At 39.9% G+C, this 18,882-nt stretch overlaps 1 protein-coding gene across 2 annotated transcripts; it reads left to right on the forward strand.

The window, feature by feature from the left end:
- Nucleotides 1–7,776: 7,776 nt before the first annotated feature.
- LOC132472097 (cytosolic phospholipase A2 gamma-like) lies at nucleotides 7,777–14,267 on the forward strand. Of its 2 annotated transcripts, XM_060071550.1 has the most exons (17): nucleotides 7,777–7,939; nucleotides 8,080–8,120; nucleotides 8,292–8,391; nucleotides 8,470–8,612; nucleotides 9,142–9,343; nucleotides 9,441–9,546; nucleotides 11,002–11,142; nucleotides 11,221–11,286; nucleotides 11,378–11,512; nucleotides 11,625–11,843; nucleotides 11,929–11,979; nucleotides 12,390–12,518; nucleotides 12,696–12,842; nucleotides 12,948–13,049; nucleotides 13,178–13,332; nucleotides 13,851–14,016; nucleotides 14,104–14,267. In XM_060071550.1, the coding sequence occupies exons 2-17, from the start codon at nucleotides 8,107–8,109 to the stop codon at nucleotides 14,259–14,261; spliced, it is 2,034 nt and encodes a 677-aa protein (XP_059927533.1). In that variant the 5' UTR covers nucleotides 7,777–7,939; nucleotides 8,080–8,106; the 3' UTR covers nucleotides 14,262–14,267. The 2 variants fall into 2 exon arrangements, with proteins under 2 accessions (XP_059927533.1, XP_059927534.1); XM_060071551.1 differs by lacking the exons at nucleotides 12,696–12,842; nucleotides 12,948–13,049.
- The last annotated feature ends 4,615 nt before the right edge of the window (nucleotides 14,268–18,882 follow it).

The raw sequence follows: 18,882 nt of genomic DNA on the forward strand, positions 1-18,882 counted from the left end.
TCTTGATCCCCTCTTTCACTCTGCTCCAAATCCCCAGAAAATGAGCCTCCATCTTTAATGATGCAGTTCCTTCCTCTATTCCATTTCAATTCATTCTATCTGATTTGAATTGGAATGCCCTTTCTCCCTCTATTTCTTTCAGTTATTCAATGCAAACCTTACCTCTCCTCTAGCTGCCTTCCTTCTCTTTCTTTCTTCAATTACCGACACAAGAGTGACCTTAGCCAAGGTTTTTGTTAATTATTATGCCATTTGAACCTGTATGCACACACACACACACACACACACACACACACACACACACAGACAGACAGACAGACAGACAGACAGACAGACAGACAGACAGACAGACAGACAGACAGACAGACAGACAGACAGACAGACAGACAGACAGACAGACAGACAGACAGACAGACAGACAGACAGACAGACAGACAGACAGACAGAGTTTCAGAGTAGGTCGATTGAAAATAGAGCGTTCCAGTTGCTTATCCCTAGCTTCACCGGGGCATCTGAAACACCCACCCCTCCTCCTAGTAATACTGTATTGAATGCAAATTTATTGTTTATCAAGACCTAATTGAAGTGTTAACCAGATTTATAACTTCATATGTGTAATATTGGAAACGGCCAATAGGTGTCCCTATCTCACCACTAAGGGGGTTTGCCGTCCATGGAATTCGCACTTCCAATTTGAGTTTCTCAGAAGAACATCATCATCATTCACACTAATTGTGTCGAAAAAATAAACGTTCAGAGTATAAATTCAGTATTGCTGTTATATTGTCGTTTGTGGACGATCCTCTGACAAGCTAGCCGAGAAAATCAGCGGCATTTGGTCATGGGAATAACGTATACCTGGGGCTGATGAATTAACTTGGTAGCATTGTGAATCTGAACGAGACACGAGCGAGCAGTAGTATAGGAACTGGTCACTGCTAGAACTCTCTGTTCAGCCGCCCGAATATCATCTTGCTTCTTGGACATGATGGATCCCAATCTACTGTGACACACTACCACAGAGTCAAATACTATCATTAAATATGAAGAAAATAAATGAGGGTTAGAGGGGGTTATATATTTATCCTACTGAATGAAAAACTATTTTGAAATACAATTGGCTCATCTTATCTTATTATCTGTTATCACGTTTTATTATCTTATATCTTAAAAAATTTAAGAAAATGATCATATATAAATAGGAATATATATATATATATATGCATACCTCAGTTCAATTGTATGTTGTATGAAATGTCAGAGTCTTATACTTTGCGTGTGCTAATTTATATTTTCTTCAAAGAAAGGTATAAATCAATAGTTAGGAATATAGACCAAACTGTCATTGATGAAAAAGATAATTGCTATAATCGGTCAACTCCATATAGCATGGATGTAATCATTAATAAGTCATACTCACATTTTATCTCCTCTATCAACAACCTTGAGGTGACTTTGGTACAGATCATGGATTGAGAAGAGCAGTGTCCCTGTTATATAGCCTCCTGGCTTTCAAAATCCAAACTCCCTACATGCATGACAACAAGTGGTGTCTCATACCGCCTATTACAATACAGGTGTGGTGGCATTATTGAATTCTGCTTAATTTTACTGAGAATTGGAATGACTTTGTTATCTGCTCTCTGATGTAATCTTCAGTTTTGTTATTTTTGTTATTCTTGGCATGTATGTATGTGGGTGTCTCCGGGGCAATGGGGCCCGAGTGCAGGCCATTTTACGCTAGCTTTTGACAGATGTAAAAGAGTAAAGTGGGCCTGACGACGTGGGAGGAGTCTCCGAAGCCACCGACAGCAGCATCGCCAGGCAGCGAGGGGGACAAGGCCGCAGAAAGTCTGACCTGCTTCGTGTTTCTTTCCACCCAAATATATATTCTATATATATAAATTATGGAAAGATATATAAGTCAGTTAGACTAAACGGCAGTACATCTTTACACAACCATGTGTAGAATTGTCACGCTCGCAGGCGTTTAGACGGTGTGCTTTAGGCTTGACCGGGAGGGTTATCACGTTTGGGTTCATTTGGGGTAGGCAGCTTGGTTTGATAACAGGTGCGGTTTTGCTGTAACGCGGTAATGTAAGGCATTTCAAAAAACTTGGTAATATTTTACTCGGTACAAGTGTTGCTGTTGCACAACTCTGCCTCCACCTGTTATAAAAACACCTGCAGAAACCACCTGCCCATTCTGGTGAACCCAACCAGATAAGATTCAAAGATTAAAACTGGCAGTTACATTAAGGGCCAGGGTCAGATGAGATAGTTTTTTTTTTAAGGCAGTACATAGAAACAGGCTCTAAAATGGATTCTTCTGAGAGAGGCTGCAAAGAGGGGATTCATTATTGGCACTTTGAGAGATGTAAAAAAAAAATCGGCAAAGGAGCTGCCGTCAATTGTATTGTTTTTGTCGTAAACTAGGGGTCCGATGGAAAACAGAAACAACTGAGTGAGGAAGGATTTAAAGACTGGAATAACCATGCAATGCATCTAATCAAGCATGGAAGGTCTGAAGAGCACAGGAAAAATACTAATAGCTGGAAGCAGCTATCAGTAGGTTTCCAGTAGTGGTTTCCAGTAGGTCACAGCAGATAGCTGCTGTGACCTATGGGAAACCCTCAGGTAAATGATGACATAAGGTTAACAGTCAGTGTAATGTGTCAACGTAACTAATCTTATTGTTTTGTATGTTATTCTCAATTTGTAAATAGATAATTACCGTATTGGTCCGAATATAAGACGGCCTTTTTTCCCCTCGAAATAGGTCTGAAAAAGTTGGGTCGTCTTATATTCGGGGTCTAGTATTCAGAGCGCAGTTTCTCTTCTTCGCCTCTCCCTTTAAATGTCAATACACATTCGCGGCCGCAGGTTGCGCCAGAAATTGGTTCCGGGAAGAAGTAGTCCAGCGTCCTTAACAACCAGACCGTTACCGGTGTTTAAAGACAGGCTGACCATTAGAGACAAGTGGCTCAAAAGTGGGTCAGGTCAATCAACAACATCGGAGGAGCTATGATGCCAATTTTAAAATAATGGTTGTCAATAAGGCAGAGTCAAGTAACAACTGCCAAGCTGCCAAGAAGTTTGGGGTCACGGAGAGTAACGTAAGAAGATGGCGAGCACCAAAATAACGTCTCAAAGACGTCAACAGTCAGCACAAATCCTACCGTGGTCCTCAAAGTGGCCGTTTCAGTGAGGTTGACCGGAGAGTTTTTGAATACGTCAGAGAAAACGCGCTTTGGGCGGAGCCGGTGGAAGCGGAGCAGCTGGGGAGCGATGACAGCGAGAGCAAACTCAGCGGGGCAGAGGACGTGTGTTAGCGATAGAGAGAGATCGGAGGAGTTTGGCGAATTTTAGTTAAGTTAAATATGTGGCCTGTATTTTTCTATGATATTTAAAAATGTTCCCAATGTTGCTGGATTATTGCTTGATATTAATTTTGAATCATACTGTACATATTTTGCCTTGAAAGTGCCGTGGCCTTTACTGGCATTATTATTATTGTCATTAATATAACAAGTGTTTAAAACACTGTTCTTTGTTCTGCAAATCTGGTCTGCAAATCTTTTTTTCTAAATGTTTGTGTTGAAAAACAGGGGGTCGTCTTATAATCAGGGTCGTCTTAGATTCGGACCAATACGGTAATATTTGCATGAAAGAAGGATAGTGACTTTTGTTCATCCCTTGGATTATCTCATTATGCGATATAAGGTACATTAGACCGGTAGATGCAGGGGCCCCCAAATGACGGTTCGCCTGGAGCCCCCAAAGGGCTAAGTTCGCCACTGCCTCGTACACCACCCGCATGAGTTTTTCTTGTGACGGAATTTCCCGTCTCGTAGCACTTATAGCGTTCCCGTTTGTCTTTGTGATTGGGTCAGTTGCACATAACAGAGGGGAAACAAGAAGGCAGCAAAAAACAAACAGTGGCCGTAAAAATTGACATTTGACCGAGGGAACGGGGAGCCTCGGAGGCGAGACTTATTCTTCAGAGATCTATAAGAGCAGAACCAACGCAATGAACAACACCTTACGTCCTTGGGCAATCAGGATACTTATTACTCATAAGACATCAAACATTAAACAGAGCACATATACCTCACTTTCTATAAAGTGCAATATGCTTACGGCCTTTTATATTTTATGTTTATTATTCACCTCACCAGTCCTTGTCTTGTTCCAAATGTTTTTCTTGTTATTCTGTGCTGTTTTTTAATTTTATTAACTTAAATTGCTTGTTCGTTTTTTGTAGGCCTATGTGTAATGCACCTTCAGTTGCCAATTTCGTTGCATAGGCGACTGTACAATGACAATAAAGGCTATCTTATCTTATCTTATCTTATGCACAGAATAAACGGTCAGTGAGTTCCCAGAGCAAAGAGACCGGCACGGTTCGCGTTTCCACCGCCAAGAGTTGGCGTGATCCGAACTGAGGCGTATTGAGCCGTACTCGTCTCGCAGTACTCCTCCGTTGGGGTACTGGGACGCCTGAAAGGGTGCCGGCAAGTTCGAGCTACACACGCCGTCTGTTGATTAGTCGACAGAATAAGATATTTCTGGACAACGCCGAAAGCTTAGTTTATTGAAGATAAATGATGCGTAAAAGTTTGATGTCCTTCTTAGACGTCCTACATTGTTGCTCTTTGTTCATTTTGTTGCGTTCTTCTTTTTCCTTTGATTTATTAGCAGGCTACACTGTTTTGGGTGACTATGAGCTCACGATGATAACGTAGCTGCCGGCTTAAACCCTGCCCTACCATAGGGGTACTGTCGGTGCTTGAAATGCGAGCCGTAATTGAGCTGGGTTATACCGCACCTTCACTACTGAGCTGAGGCGTGCTGAGTCCGAAGCGCAACCGCCGGTGGAAATGCGCCATTAATGGTCTATCCGGGTCTTCTTGGTCTGCGTTAGGCTTGGCCCCCGTAAAGTGCTGCTTGAAGATTTAATATTTATTAATTTGTATCTACCTCTGGCTCTATTTTGTTTATGGATTTTTTAATTATGTGTAGTATTGCTAACTTTCTATTGACTTTTATTTGACTAATTGTGACAAATTTTGTTGACTTTTACGTTTTGTCCATTTTGTCGTTTGTCAACTGTAATGTACTGTCTGTTGCTATTAAATACCTACATTTCCCCAAGGAGATGAATAAAGTATCTACTTACTTGCTTGGCTGTGACGGTCTGTTATGTTCTTTTTAAGGTGTGGCAAGGAAATAGCTTCCAAAGAAGTAACCTACCTTTATATAACACACTATCTATAAAGTGCAATATGCTTACGGCCTTTTATATTTTATGTTTATTATTCACCTCATCTGTCCTAGTCTTGTTCCAAATGTTTTTCTTGTTATTCTATCTTGTTGTTTAATTTTATTAACTTAAATTGCTTGTTCGTTTTTTGTAGGCCTATGTGTAATGCACCTTCAGTTGCCAATTTCGTTGTATAGGCGACTGTACAATGACAATAAAGGCTATCTTATCTTATCTTATCTTATGCACAGAATAAACGGTCAGTGAGTTCCCAGAGCAAAGAGACCACTTGCTTGGCTGTGACGGTCTGTTATGTTCTTTTTAAGGTGTGGCAAGGAAGTGGTTCCAAGGAACAGTTGATGGTAGCTTCCAAAGAAATAATAATATTTTAAACGTTCAGCTCTCCAACCCAATGTGTTATAACTATCGCTTATCGAAACAGCTGTGCAAATCTATACTGTGAGAAACTCCAGAATACACTGATCATCCTGATCAGATTTTGATCAGTTTTCGCCCAAAAAGACATTGTGCAATACAAAAGGCATATCATTAAACTACCTCACTGTGAAATCTGAAACGTGGATATCAACGTATATACATCATATACACAGGTATACATAAATGTTGTATCCACACATATGATCAACCCGGCTCATTCTTTGACTGATTTAGCAGAATACTACTCAAAGATAGAAAAAGTAGCAGTGAATACGTTGCTAAATAGATGATACAGCCTTAAACTATGTGAAAGGAGTTTTGTTGTGGAGAGCTTTATATTTTAGGATTAGTTTAAGAGGATCAGCATCCACTCCCAGATGTCAATCAAAACACCAATAGCATCAATCCAAGTCCAAAGTACAGTAACGGAATCATTGTTAGGGTTACCAACGTTGGGGTCAGGGTCACGACCACGCCTGCAAACAAATTTACAATTGTAATGAAGGATTATTATTGGATTGCCCATTGAAAGTGAACACACACAGAATGTTTATCAACAGCAAAATTTAATTTACTGGAAATTTACTAATTTCTGTTTAATGAGTCAATTAGTGCAGCTACTCTTAGTGCAGCTACCTTTTTTACAAGTTGAATCAAGAGAGCAATGGTAATGTGGGGTTGAATTATGGCTAAGGCTCCTAATCACACACCAACACTGAGAAATCTCCTAATGATGGTTTAATGCAATCATACTCATCCTGATGGCAAACACAGGTAAGGTATCATTTGTCGTGGTATCGTGGTTATTCTTTCTCTAATCTAGTTAATTGAGATTAGCCCACAGAATGATGTGGCTTACATTCTTCGACTTTGTGAAGTCTCAGCTTTCATGTGACAAATCATTTGTGTATATGGCACGACATGAAAAATATTGTTTTGAAGTACACACGTAGCATTGAGCCCCTACCGGAAGCAGACCATCAGCCATGTATGAAGAACCTGGCCTCAAACCACCGACTCGTTCTCAAAAACGATTACTCACACTTCTACAATTGAACAGTATCAGGGTCATAGAAGAACAATAGATGTCAACATGTGTCCGTCCCTTCAAGTATGCAAGTTTATTTGCAAGTTTAAAAAGGGTCTCCATAGTGACCTATTGTAATACAAACAGGGTTCATCACACACAAACCCCCAATACTCTACAAGCATATTTCCAAGGAAACTAGGTTGCAGGACTCCATTGCGAGCACGGCTCTACAACGGGCTCGTCTCTTGGGAGAAGAACCCATTCTAAATTCTAAATGCTTATCACCAAAGCGTTGCCTCAAGGGAGTGAGAACTGTGTGAGAGAGTGGATCTCAAGGATGTTTTTCTTCTACGTCTCTATTCTAAAGGCTCACAGGTTTCCCTACCTTCATGGGCGTGGCGTATATATAACAGTCCCAACCATCCGGTTACTTTCTGGCCCGCGCACCTCCTCATGGTTTGTGGAGGTGGTGCTGGGGCCCCTCAGGCATAAAGGGAAAATCAAAAAAATGTATCTCTACAATCTACTTCCTTTAGTAAATCTACTAAGGTTGTGTCAGCGATGTTGGGTGACTTAACTTGTGTTGGTATTTGAAACAACATCCCAAACAAACCCCCCCTCCCTTCCGTGTTTCGTGCATCCAGTAAAAACTATCATGAACGCAGCGCAAACCCCACAAAACCCACCCCATGTCAGTGATTGATTGGAATGCTATTTATTTTGGTTTTGAGTAGTTGGTAACACCATTTGTTTTTGTGTACGATCTCTGAAAATGATCTGGCTACAGAGACGCGTTTTTTTTGACGGCCTGCTTATTGAGCGGGCAGCTGGTGGATCGCGAGGAAAGATCAGATGAATGTGATCATTTATGTTTCAGACTAGAATCGCTGATACAACCTTTAAGCTTATCTTTGTTGTCACCTGGGTGTAGGCGTGTCTTCTTTACCATTCCGCCCATGCCAATACAGACTGAGATTTACCTCGTTAAATCCGACCCTGTAGGCGTGGCTTCTTCCCCATTCCGCCTATACCAATATAAACAGAATTTTTACCTTTATTCGACAGATGGTTTATGAACCACATCCATAGTGAACATCAGTTTACCTTGTATCTCTTGATAAAGCACCTTTATTCACCTTACCACACTTCAAGTTATACAGAGCCCCAGAACCACAAACAACTCAGCGGGCCGTGTTTTCTCAGTCAAGGTAAACAACAACATTAATTCCTTAATTTTTTTTCTTATTTATTTAAACTTTCAGTGGACTTTTGGATCAATGGTTATAATCAAGCAGTGGCACTAAGAAAAGAGAGCAACTTCTTTAATTCTTCATCTATCTCTTTTTAGTAAACCTTCTGCAAAGCAGGTCTCCAGATGGCACAAGTCAGGTTGATAAACATTTGTAATACCAATGTATTATATATTATATATATATATATATGTAATTGTTAGTCTTGTTTTTCTTTTATTGAGTTACATGGCTTATCATTTTAGACTATTGAATCCATTTCATGTCTGTAGGATTAATAAAGTATTATCTTGCATATGATCTAAAACAGGATCCAGCATTCGCTCAGTGATGGGGAAAAAAACTACCTTTCTGGTAGAAAGCTTTGTGTTCAGAAATGTCTGGTGAAGAACAACATTCCTTGTACTTTGGTGAGTGTGGTGCAGAACTGACATAAGTCTATACTGTATTGTGTGTAGTAACTCAGTGAGCCTGCTTTGTCCATGTAGAGTAAGGTACCCAACATCGCTATACTTGGCTCTGGAGGGGGAGAGCGAGCCATGGTTGGACTGCTGGGCTCCCTGTCCCAGATGGGGGAGGCGGGGCTTCTGGACGCTGCCCTCTACATGAGTGGTGTCTCTGGATCAACATGGTAGGTCAGGCCACCCGATACTATGGAAAACAAGGAGTTCTTATTTTTTCTACTAACAGCAACAGCAATAAAAAAATGGGGAGAGACATGAGGTTGAGGTTCTGCTGGGAAGATGGACAAGGAAGGTGTGGGGAATGAAGTGATTGCAGATGGGAGCAGGATTTGTATATCAAGGGAAGAGTTATGACCTCTGGTGGAGAATGGCAACTCAAGGACAGAGCCAGACTGTGACATTTCTGAGTAATGTACTTAAACATGCTGTCGGTAAGCTTTTAATTATTATATTATTTTGGTAACTTGTCAGCTATAGTTAAATTCTTTGTGATTATATCTGTTCTAGTTAACTGCGCCTGCCTCTGTATGAGTCAATTTCCATTTTGAGACTACTGCCGGCTCACTTGTGACCAATGAGGGCATCTCTTCCCTTGCTCCCTTCATGTTCTTCTCTGCTTTCTCTATTTTAAACTCTTGACTCTGACCTACAACAGCTTTAAATGTGCTTTCATTAAGGTATTCTGCTTAATTACAGGTGCATGGCTTCTCTTTATGAAAAGCCTAATTGGTCATCAGACATGGAGCAAATAAAGGTTGTTGCGGAAAGACTTGGGCACGGCAGTGTCAGCCGAAAGGAAAGAGTTTGGCATCTGATCGGATATTATCGAGCAAATTTTTTCAATTTCTCACTGACAGATGTCTGGTCTGCACTGGTAGTGCCTGAGATTGTCAAGAAAGTAGGAAAACAATAATCAAAGTATAATTCTAATGTATATTTCTATAGCATACTTCTATCTTGGGAAATTATTTATTTGGATCCATATTCCTCCTCAGATAGACAAATCAACCCTCTCAAACTACCAAAAGTGCCATGACAAAGATCCATATCCCATCTATACAGTCATCAACCAGGACTGCAAATACGAACATTTGCAACGCGGTAACTATCAAATATCAGTGTGGTCAATACATTTCTATTTGGCAGTTGGTTTTGGAAATTTCCAGTAATGGAATTGAGACTATCACAAGGTTTCCAAAAATCCAATACCAATACCCAATTATCAGTGTGGTTGCTACTGCAAGCACATCTACTGTTCTTCTTAAGTTTTCTTTATTCCGTTTGCATGTTTTTTGGGCAGTTAAAAGCTCTTGCATACTTTTAGCTACAGAAACCCTTCAACTATCAAAACGTCCAGCTCTTTAACGACATGATGGCCATCTCTATTTTACACATACACACGCGTGCGCCCAAATGAATGCGGGCACACGTGTGTTTATGTGTAAAATAATTAATGAATGCAGGCGCGCTTGTGTGCATCCATCTGTATAAACACACACAAACTAAACATGAACCGCATAATACAGTCCATGGCAATTTATATTAACAGGGGGACACATGCATATTAGGAACACAAGTCGATAACCATAATGCATACAATACTGGTAAGAGACGATGTTTGTTAATGTATTGCATATATATCATTAAATAGAATCACAGTTACCGCAAATCATATGTGTGTTAAGTTTTCTTTGTAGAAATTTATTTGAGGACTAAGTATTTCTGAAGTTGTAGAAGAAAACACTATTCCATGTGTGAATTAGGCCATATTGTTTGGCCATTAACAGCCATTTGATGTTTGAAATTATGTGGTCAGCCATCCGTCTCATCGGAGACTGCAAACGCACGTCAAAATATCAACTCCTCAAATTCAAATACGCTCACGGCTCTTAAAGGGAATGGGAGATGGCACTCTCATTGGTTTATTGCACGTTACGCCCAAACCACACCTACGGGTAATTAGGCTACTTCAGACCAACCCTTTTTAGATTTGCACCGGGCGCAAGAGTCATTTATCCGCCGGTAAAATAGCAACATCGCTACAGAACCATCCCCAAAGCTACTTGCGTTTTGCGCTTCTAACTTGCGTTTCAGACTTTTAAAACAGGGCCCGAAGTGTCAGAGACGGAGTCTTCCACCTTCTCTGACACTTGAACTATTTCAGACATCGTAACTAGGTCAATATTAAACGTTAACCTTCATTCAAACCATTTAACAAATCAATACACTTGTATCTTCAAGAATCTGAAAAACGAATTTCAATAACCTTTATACTTTTTTCAGAATCACAGTTATAGTTCCATATCGGCTTCGTTTTCAGTTGGTCTCATTTATTTACGGAGGGCGTGCAGGCAGTGTTGCCTGATGCACACACTCTTGCAGTTCGTTAGGACGAAACACATTCTTGTTTTCATCTGTAATTCTGCATGTATTTGATCAATTCATCAAGTTAATTAAGCTTTAGAGCAGTGACATCACTGTTTGATAAAAAGTGGCGAGCACTTTATTCATTAAGCATCATAGTTGACTTGGTTCTTAACGTGTTTGACTGTACAGAAACCTTCTTTGAGCTAACCCCCCATGAGGCCGGGTACACTCTAGCTGGAGCCTTTGTGGAAACCTCCGATTTTGGAAGTATCTTTAACAAGGGCGTTCTGACAAGGAGAAAACCTGAGATGGACATGACATATCTTCAAGGTATGTGAAGAGAACAACTACAAACTGCCGTTGCTACCTTCAACTTCATTGTTATTTTAACAATCTGCTTTTTCTTAGGTCTTTGTGGAAGTGCTCTTGCTGACAAGGAGGTCATTCTGAAGATATTGAAGGAATGGCTTGAAGGTATGCCAAAGTATATCACACATTGTATCACAATAGCAAACATGCTGTTTGCAACATGTTATCAGTATGTACTAACATATGTTGTCTTTAGGTGGGGAAAACATGAAGGCATTAAAGGACCACAAGGGTGTTCAGCTTCTTTCTACTGTGGTAGACCTTCAGCTCTGCCAGTACACCGTCTGTGACCCTGCTCCTCTGCTTAAGACCGCAAATGAACTGCTACTAGGTGACACTTAAATACAAATCAATACAATCTTTTTCTCTATCGTTTTGCTGATATTGGTCAAATATTGTTGTTCATTGTAATTGTTGATTTCACTGTTTCCTATTGTGTACAGGAAAGATGGGTTTGGATGGCTGTATGCTGCAATTGAACTTCGATGGGAAGAACAGCGCAGACCAAAACGAACAGATTCAGACAGTCACTTCAGCTGCCAGCAAGTTCTTTTTTGAATGGAACAAGGATTTGGTCAACCTTGAGGTTAGAGAGGAATTGGATGTTTTTGTGAAGACCCTTGATAAAGTAACTGAGAAGTCACCCGATAAACTAGTTGGAGGTAATCTATCCATCCATCCCTCCATCTATCCATCCATCCATCTATCCATCAATCAATTCATTAATTTTCTATATATGTGGTGCAGGTGGCAGCAAGGTTGATGAACTTTTGAAGAAGTTCATCGACAGGGTCAAACGTAAGTGTTACTTATTTTCTAAGATTTCCCAGCTATTAAAGCAATAATTTGTTTATTATTTACGTATCAGGGGCCATGCACTACACCAGACTTAGCTTCAAGCTAGTCTTCCTCTGTGGTCCCTGGGTAGCGATACAATAATATAACATACAAATACAATATGTCACGATGTACAAGCCCTACAGGCATTTAGAACTGGTTTAAGATGTGGAGTCTGATTTCCGTGTAGTATGAGTTCTTTGTATTGATTTGATGTAGTAAAATGAGTCACCTCTCACTGACTCTGGTATTTCTTGGTTCTTTCTCTGTGCGAGACTAGACGCCTTTTTAATGGAGGAGGGGCAAGATCATTATATATATAATATAATAATGTTATCATAAATACAATGTTGATGTTTACGTTTCTTTAGAAGAGGCAGTGGCGTTGCAGAGCCATGCTGGGCCGAGGTTAATGCTCCAGGTGTTAGAACTGTACTACGGCATCCACAGAGAAGAGGACTGGACTCATTTGGTGGTTGAGTTGAATACCCTTCTCAAAGGTACCATCTGCCAGGGACTTCAACTTAGAACTTACTCATATTTCTAGTCTTACAATCTTGAACCTAGATCTTGAGATCAATCCAAGTCATTTATATTATCTTTAGCAATCCAAGCAAATGCATGATGAAACTATTGGTTGCATTATTACAATTCTCATTATTTTATAAATGCTGTAGGGAAGAAGACGGTGAGCGGTAGTGATTTGATGATCAACGAAGATGAGTGGCTCGAAGCAGATCTAAAGTCCAGGAAGAAATTGGCCCTTGGACTCTCATTGGAAATTTGCAAATCGTTCTGGAGTTGGTTTCCTGGCTTGAAGAATGGTACAAATCTACTGTTTGCAGTATTTTTTAGTTGTATTCCTCATTGAAACAAATCCATTGAATTGCAGTGAAACATTTCAATATTCTATTGCTTTGTTTTCAAAGTGATCTGGGATATCATCGTCAAGGAAATATTGATATTTGTCGAAGGGTTGCTGAAGTTATGGATTTGGGGAACCAATTATAATTACCTCCACCGCGTGCACGGTAGGCCTTCAGGGTTTATGATGTGTTCTCTGAAATCAATGCAGCAAACTGTATTTTCATTCAAGGTTGACAAAATATATTTCATGTATTTTAGACATGGATTAACATATTTCCTGTTTTGACTTAAGCTCCACATATTGACAAAAGGCTTCTGCAGAGTGAAACCACTCACTTTGAGGATGCCGGTTTGCTAGTCAACTCTCCCTACATGAGTGCACTGAGACATGAACGAGAAATAGATCTGATCATCTCCTTTGACTTCAGTGCAGGTAATCCAATGGAGGTAAGAAGTCCACAACTGAAAAACATTCAAATCCCTGGCAGAAAATGGTTGGAGGTGATGGAGAAGATAAAACAAACTTGCTTGCTTAAACTCAACACATGCAAAAAGGTGTTACTCTGTGATTGCAACGTTTTGTAATATATCATCTGTGAAAATCAGAATATTAAGAACCATCGGTTTTTTACCCGCTCAATGCAAGTAAATCAAACAGAGTGATACACATTTTAGGCAATTCCCTTTTCATGTATTTGACGGTGAGGAAGTGAAATATTGGTTGAACATTCAACCTCTCCATGTAAAGATCAGATCAAAGGGGAACAAATATTGTGCTTGTAAGGTTGCAACCTACTGCATTTATTATGTTTTCTGTTGAAATATTAAAGCAGAACATTCAAGAAGAAATATTTACTTATTAGTTTAATGATGTAATGCATCCATATCGAAATCTTTGTTTCTTACAGATGAAATGGCTTGCTCTTATGTTGCATTTATTAATTTTATACCTTTTCATTTCACAGACGTTGACTGAAACAGCTGAAGAGTGTAAGGATTTGGGCATCTCCTTCCCAAAGATCCAGTACACAAAAAGTGACGTGAGCTCCCCGAAGGGTTTCTATGTGTTCAAGGGGCTGAAGAAAGCCCCCACTGTAATCCACATTCCCTTATTCAACGTTGACAACTGTGGTAGGTTATAATAAAGTTAACAGAATCCAAACATATTGAACCAAGTATGTTCAATTCACTGAGTCAAATGTTGTCTGATGTGTTCAGGGAGCAAGTTGGAGGATTACAGAAAGAAGTATGGCACATTCCAGGGTGCTTACAGCCCAGAGATGATTGAGGATCTGATAAAGAAGGCCGGTGAAAATGTCTTAAACAACAAGGAGACCCTGTTGAGGGTGATCAAGGACATTATCGAGCAGAAGTGATCCACTTCTGCTTGAAAAAAGCTCCAATGCTTTTATTGTTTACTCTTATTACTTAAATTGTGTTTCTGGAAATTCAAATGTGTTGAAATACAATATGCGTTAATCCTTGTAATCAAGATATCTATTTGGTAACGAATTGTAAACATAACCTACAGTACATAATATGAACGAAATAAGAGAGATAATGTGATTTCATTTTCTGTGATCGGCTATTTTATCTTCAGTGCTTAAAATGTTTTTTCATATCTATCACCAATAAAGACAAGTGACATTGATCACTAGAATTGAATTGCATCATATTATTTGATCTGATTCTTTGATCTGACTATTTGATCGTTGCTCTAATAAACGCAATTCCACCAAAACATCCTGCATCTGTGGAGGAGGTCGATGATATTAAACAATCACTCGACTGTTCGAAAACAGCAGAACAGCATCATGCGCTTGTTGGAGGAAGTTAAAGAACTAAGGCTACAAAACTCAGAGAAGGACAAGCGGATAATTAGCTGGAGAACAGGGTGGGTGATTTGGAACAGTATACCAGTATATGAACAACAGCATTGTCACTGTACTGGAGATCAAACCCTGCACATATGCGCGGGCATTAACAACGCTGAACGGAGGGGAGACGAGCAAGCAGGACGCGACATATGATGAGCAACAGGTGACGGCGTTCCTCCACGCAAAGGGGATTGAGTTGGACCCTGTTAACATTGAGGCCTACCACCGGCTCCCATGGAGAAACAAGAAGGATTAACCAGTCATAATAATTTGGTTTGCCAACAGGAAACACAAAGCTGAACTGCTGAAACAGGGAAGACGACTGAAGGGCTCAGATGTGTATTTGAATGAAAACCCGAATGGCCCGATTCCTGAGAAAGCAGAAAAAAATTCAATCAATAATATAATATTGACCTTTTGATTCCAAAAAAACATAAAATGACGGAACAATTAATCAATACTATGTACAGTACGGGTTTATATCCTACAATAACAAGACCTATTAGAATAACTTCTCATTCGACAACAGTAATAGACAATATATATATATATATATATATATATATATATATATATATATATATATATATATATATATATATACAGTAAGCGTGCTGCTATACAGTGACATCAGTGAACATTTGCCGTTTTTTATTGTTTATCACTGTAATTATAGGAAACCTAAGAACGCCATGAAGTCATTTTAAACACAAAATACTAACCCGAATAAAACATAAATGCATTAAAGAATGACTTACTGAAACTGAATTGGAGGGTAGTATATGAGGTAGAAGATACTGACAAAGCATAAAATGGATTTCTTAATGTTTTTAAATCACTTTATGACAAAAACTGTCCGGTGAAACCATAGTGATGGACAAAAACAGAAAACTAGTCCGTGGATCACTAAGAGTTTAAAAAATGCCTGCAAAAAGAAAGATACACTGTCTAGAAAATGACAGTGTATCGAATAATATCACACACACACACACACACACACACACACACACACACATGCAGAACACACACACACATACGCACACACATGCAGAACACACACACAGATACACACACACACATACGCACATACAGATACAGAACATACACACACACACTTATACACACATATTCATACACACACACACACACACACACACGAATGACATTACAAATACATTCGTATCGCACATGCTCTATCTCTCATATTGTTGTTTTTCCCTTGTATTCTCTTCTTGTTTGCCCTCAGAAGATAACCTTTTCACAAGCAAAGTCTCTGTGATGCTATTTTGTAACTCAAGGTTGATGATATGTCATCTTTCTTTCACAGGAAAAGGAGCTAGCATGACACCATTTACACTACTGAGGTTTCACTCTAAATTGAATTAATAGTTCTCTTCTCAACCGTTTACTTAGAACTGATTCTAGTTCAACCTTCTTCTTGTACGTCTTAGCACTTTAAAATCAAAAAGCAAATTGTGTACGTAATGTAATTCTGTTGGAAGAGATAAGCATAGACTGTAGAAAATGAGAGAGAGAGAGAGAGAGAGAGAGAGAGAGAGAGAGAGAGAGAGAGAGAGAGAGAGAGAGAGAGAGAGAGAGAGAGAGAGAGAGAGAGAGAGAGAGAGAGAGAGAGAGAGAGAGAGAGAGAGAGAGAAAGCACTTTACATTTCTAAACTAAACACTCTTACGACACACATGCACACAAATGTACACAGAAAATACCCCCTAACAAAACACTAAAGAAGGAAAACACAAGTGCAGCCTCTCACAAGAATAAATGGCCTATTAAAAGCAAGGGCGTCTTTTCATTGCCTCCCCTTCCTCCATTGAATGTTATTTCCTCACAGTATAAAGTCTATTGTTAATTTATATCGCGTTAGTAAGGAACTGTGCCATACAAACAAGTACATGCAGCCTATTTGACTGCAAAGATGCATTGTTTGAAAAATTGCCATTTCACAACCAGCTAAATCTGCTCCTCTCTAAAAGTAACGTGGAATGTTTCTAACCAGGCAGGTGAATGACAAGCCCTAAAATCCAGCCCTACAGTTGGTCAGTCAAAGAGGCTAAAAGTTAACTGAAATGATTGCCACGCTCTAACTTCTTTACCCCTTATGATGGACAACAATGGTTGACGTTCCCTCATCCGCACAGGAAGCAGAGTGGTCAATCTAGCACCAATCGTATCTCCGCCTCAAATCCTGTAATCGTCCTGTGTGGGTTACTTCAGCCCAACCCCAGAGGAAATGCATTATGGGAAATCCGAAAGGATCTGATACACAATGGTCATGGGTTCAGCCAAGAGTATATTTTAACTCCTTCTCCCGCTCCCTCATTCGTTTCTATTCCCTTTTCTCCTCCCACTGCCTTCATTTCTTGATCCCCTCTTTCACTCTGCTCCAAATCCCTAGAAAATGAGCCTCCATCTTTAATGATGCAGTTCCTTCTGCTATTCCATTTCAATTCATTCTATCTGATTTGAATTGGAATGCCCTTTCTCCCTCTATTTCTTTCAGTTATTCTATGCAAACCTTACCTCTCCTCTAGCTGCCTTCCTATGCTTTCTTTCTTCCATTACCGACACTTAACCTATTTTGCTGTAGTACTGTGGTGTAGCAACCCTTCATAGAAACCTTGGTTCATTTCAGAGTGACCTTAGCAAAGGTTTTTGTTCATTATTATGCCATTTGAACCTGTGTGCATTACTTCTGTTGCTCTAGATACATTATCATTATTTTTCCTCAATCTGGACGTCTCGAGCTTCCTTTACACACACACACACACACACACACACACACACACACAGTGTTTCAGAGTAGGTCGATTGAAAATAGAGCGTTCCAGTTGCTTATCCCTAGCTTCACCGGGGCATCTGAAACACCCACCCCTCCTCCTAGTAATACTGTATTGAATGCAAGTTCATTGTTTATCATGACCCAATTGGACTGTGCGTGGACATAGCGAAACGGGCAGGCCAGGCAGACAGCGTCAGAGTCCTGTAACAGCAGTGTGGTCACCTCTTGGTCACTGAAATAAGCCCAACACGAATAAAGAAACCAAAGTTAATCCTGCAAAGCGTTATTCAAGGTTGTACACAACAGTGACATTAGTGAGCTTGTTTACAAAATACAACAAGCGGGCTGAAGTTCAACCCACCGCAACCATTGGAGATATATGAATGTATAATTGTTTAATTGGTGGTAAGAATATAAGTTTATCTGAATTTTGCTGGACACAGATTTATTCCCATTGCTTATTATTTCGGTTTTTTTCTTATGGTTAACCAGATTTATAACTTCATATGTGTAATACTGAAGACGGCCAATAGGTGTCCCCATCTCACCACTAAGGGGGTTGGCCGTCCATGGAATTCGCACTTCCTATTTGAGTTTCTCAGAAGAAGAAAAGCGAGGGAAGCGCGGGTAACTAGAACAGGCACCCTCATTAAAATATTTGTTAGGGCAGCAGACAGCTAATATTCAAGCTGACTGCTGCCCTTATTTGTTGCATCCCGCCATCCTATATTGACGGGTGGGCAACATTCACATTTAGCAGCCCCACTGATTGGTCGAAGTGGGGTGGAGGTTTTTGCACTTTTGTCTAGCGACACGGTTGAATAAAGATGACAGTGTCAGCAAGGTAAGTTCCCTTATCGATGTGATGGGAAGCAAATCTAAGAAATGTTGAATTTTGTTTCAATTTGAGGAAGAAGAGAGAACTAAACCTTGAGGAACTTGTAGAAATGCGGAAAAAACATGTAGACAAAAGAAAATGGCCTGCCTGGCGACGTGGGCAGACTAGTGAGACCAAGCTCGGGTCAAGTAGCAGTTTTGCGTGGTAATAACCTGTTGATTCCTGGAATAAACCCCCCACAAATGAAGGAACAAAGTTTATCATGCATAACTTTATTTAAGTGTGTACACAACATACAGAAGGGCAAGTTTATGCGGCCATCTGATATTTAAACATGTTGACTTTTGAAGAGAGATGCAGACAGTGAGATGGGGGTTCATTTTAGGAATAGGCCTATGCAGAGAGTATTTTGATGTGTGGAAAGAGAGCAAGAATCTGGTGACAAAAGAAAATAAAGAAAGTAGCAAGAGACGACCATGATTAAAGA

The sequence above is a fragment of the Gadus macrocephalus genome, chromosome 14 (assembly GCF_031168955.1).
Source record: "Gadus macrocephalus chromosome 14, ASM3116895v1".
Taxonomy (NCBI): Eukaryota; Metazoa; Chordata; class Actinopteri; order Gadiformes; family Gadidae; genus Gadus; species Gadus macrocephalus.

Excerpts from the sequence above, each read along its gene's own strand:
- LOC132472097 (XM_060071550.1), top strand. Across the intron at positions 11,844-11,928 it reads ACCCGATAAACTAGTTGGAG|GTGGCAGCAAGGTTGATGAA; the intron begins GTAATCTATCCA and ends TATGTGGTGCAG. Across the intron at positions 13,050-13,177 it reads TTACCTCCACCGCGTGCACG|CTCCACATATTGACAAAAGG; the intron begins GTAGGCCTTCAG and ends TTTTGACTTAAG.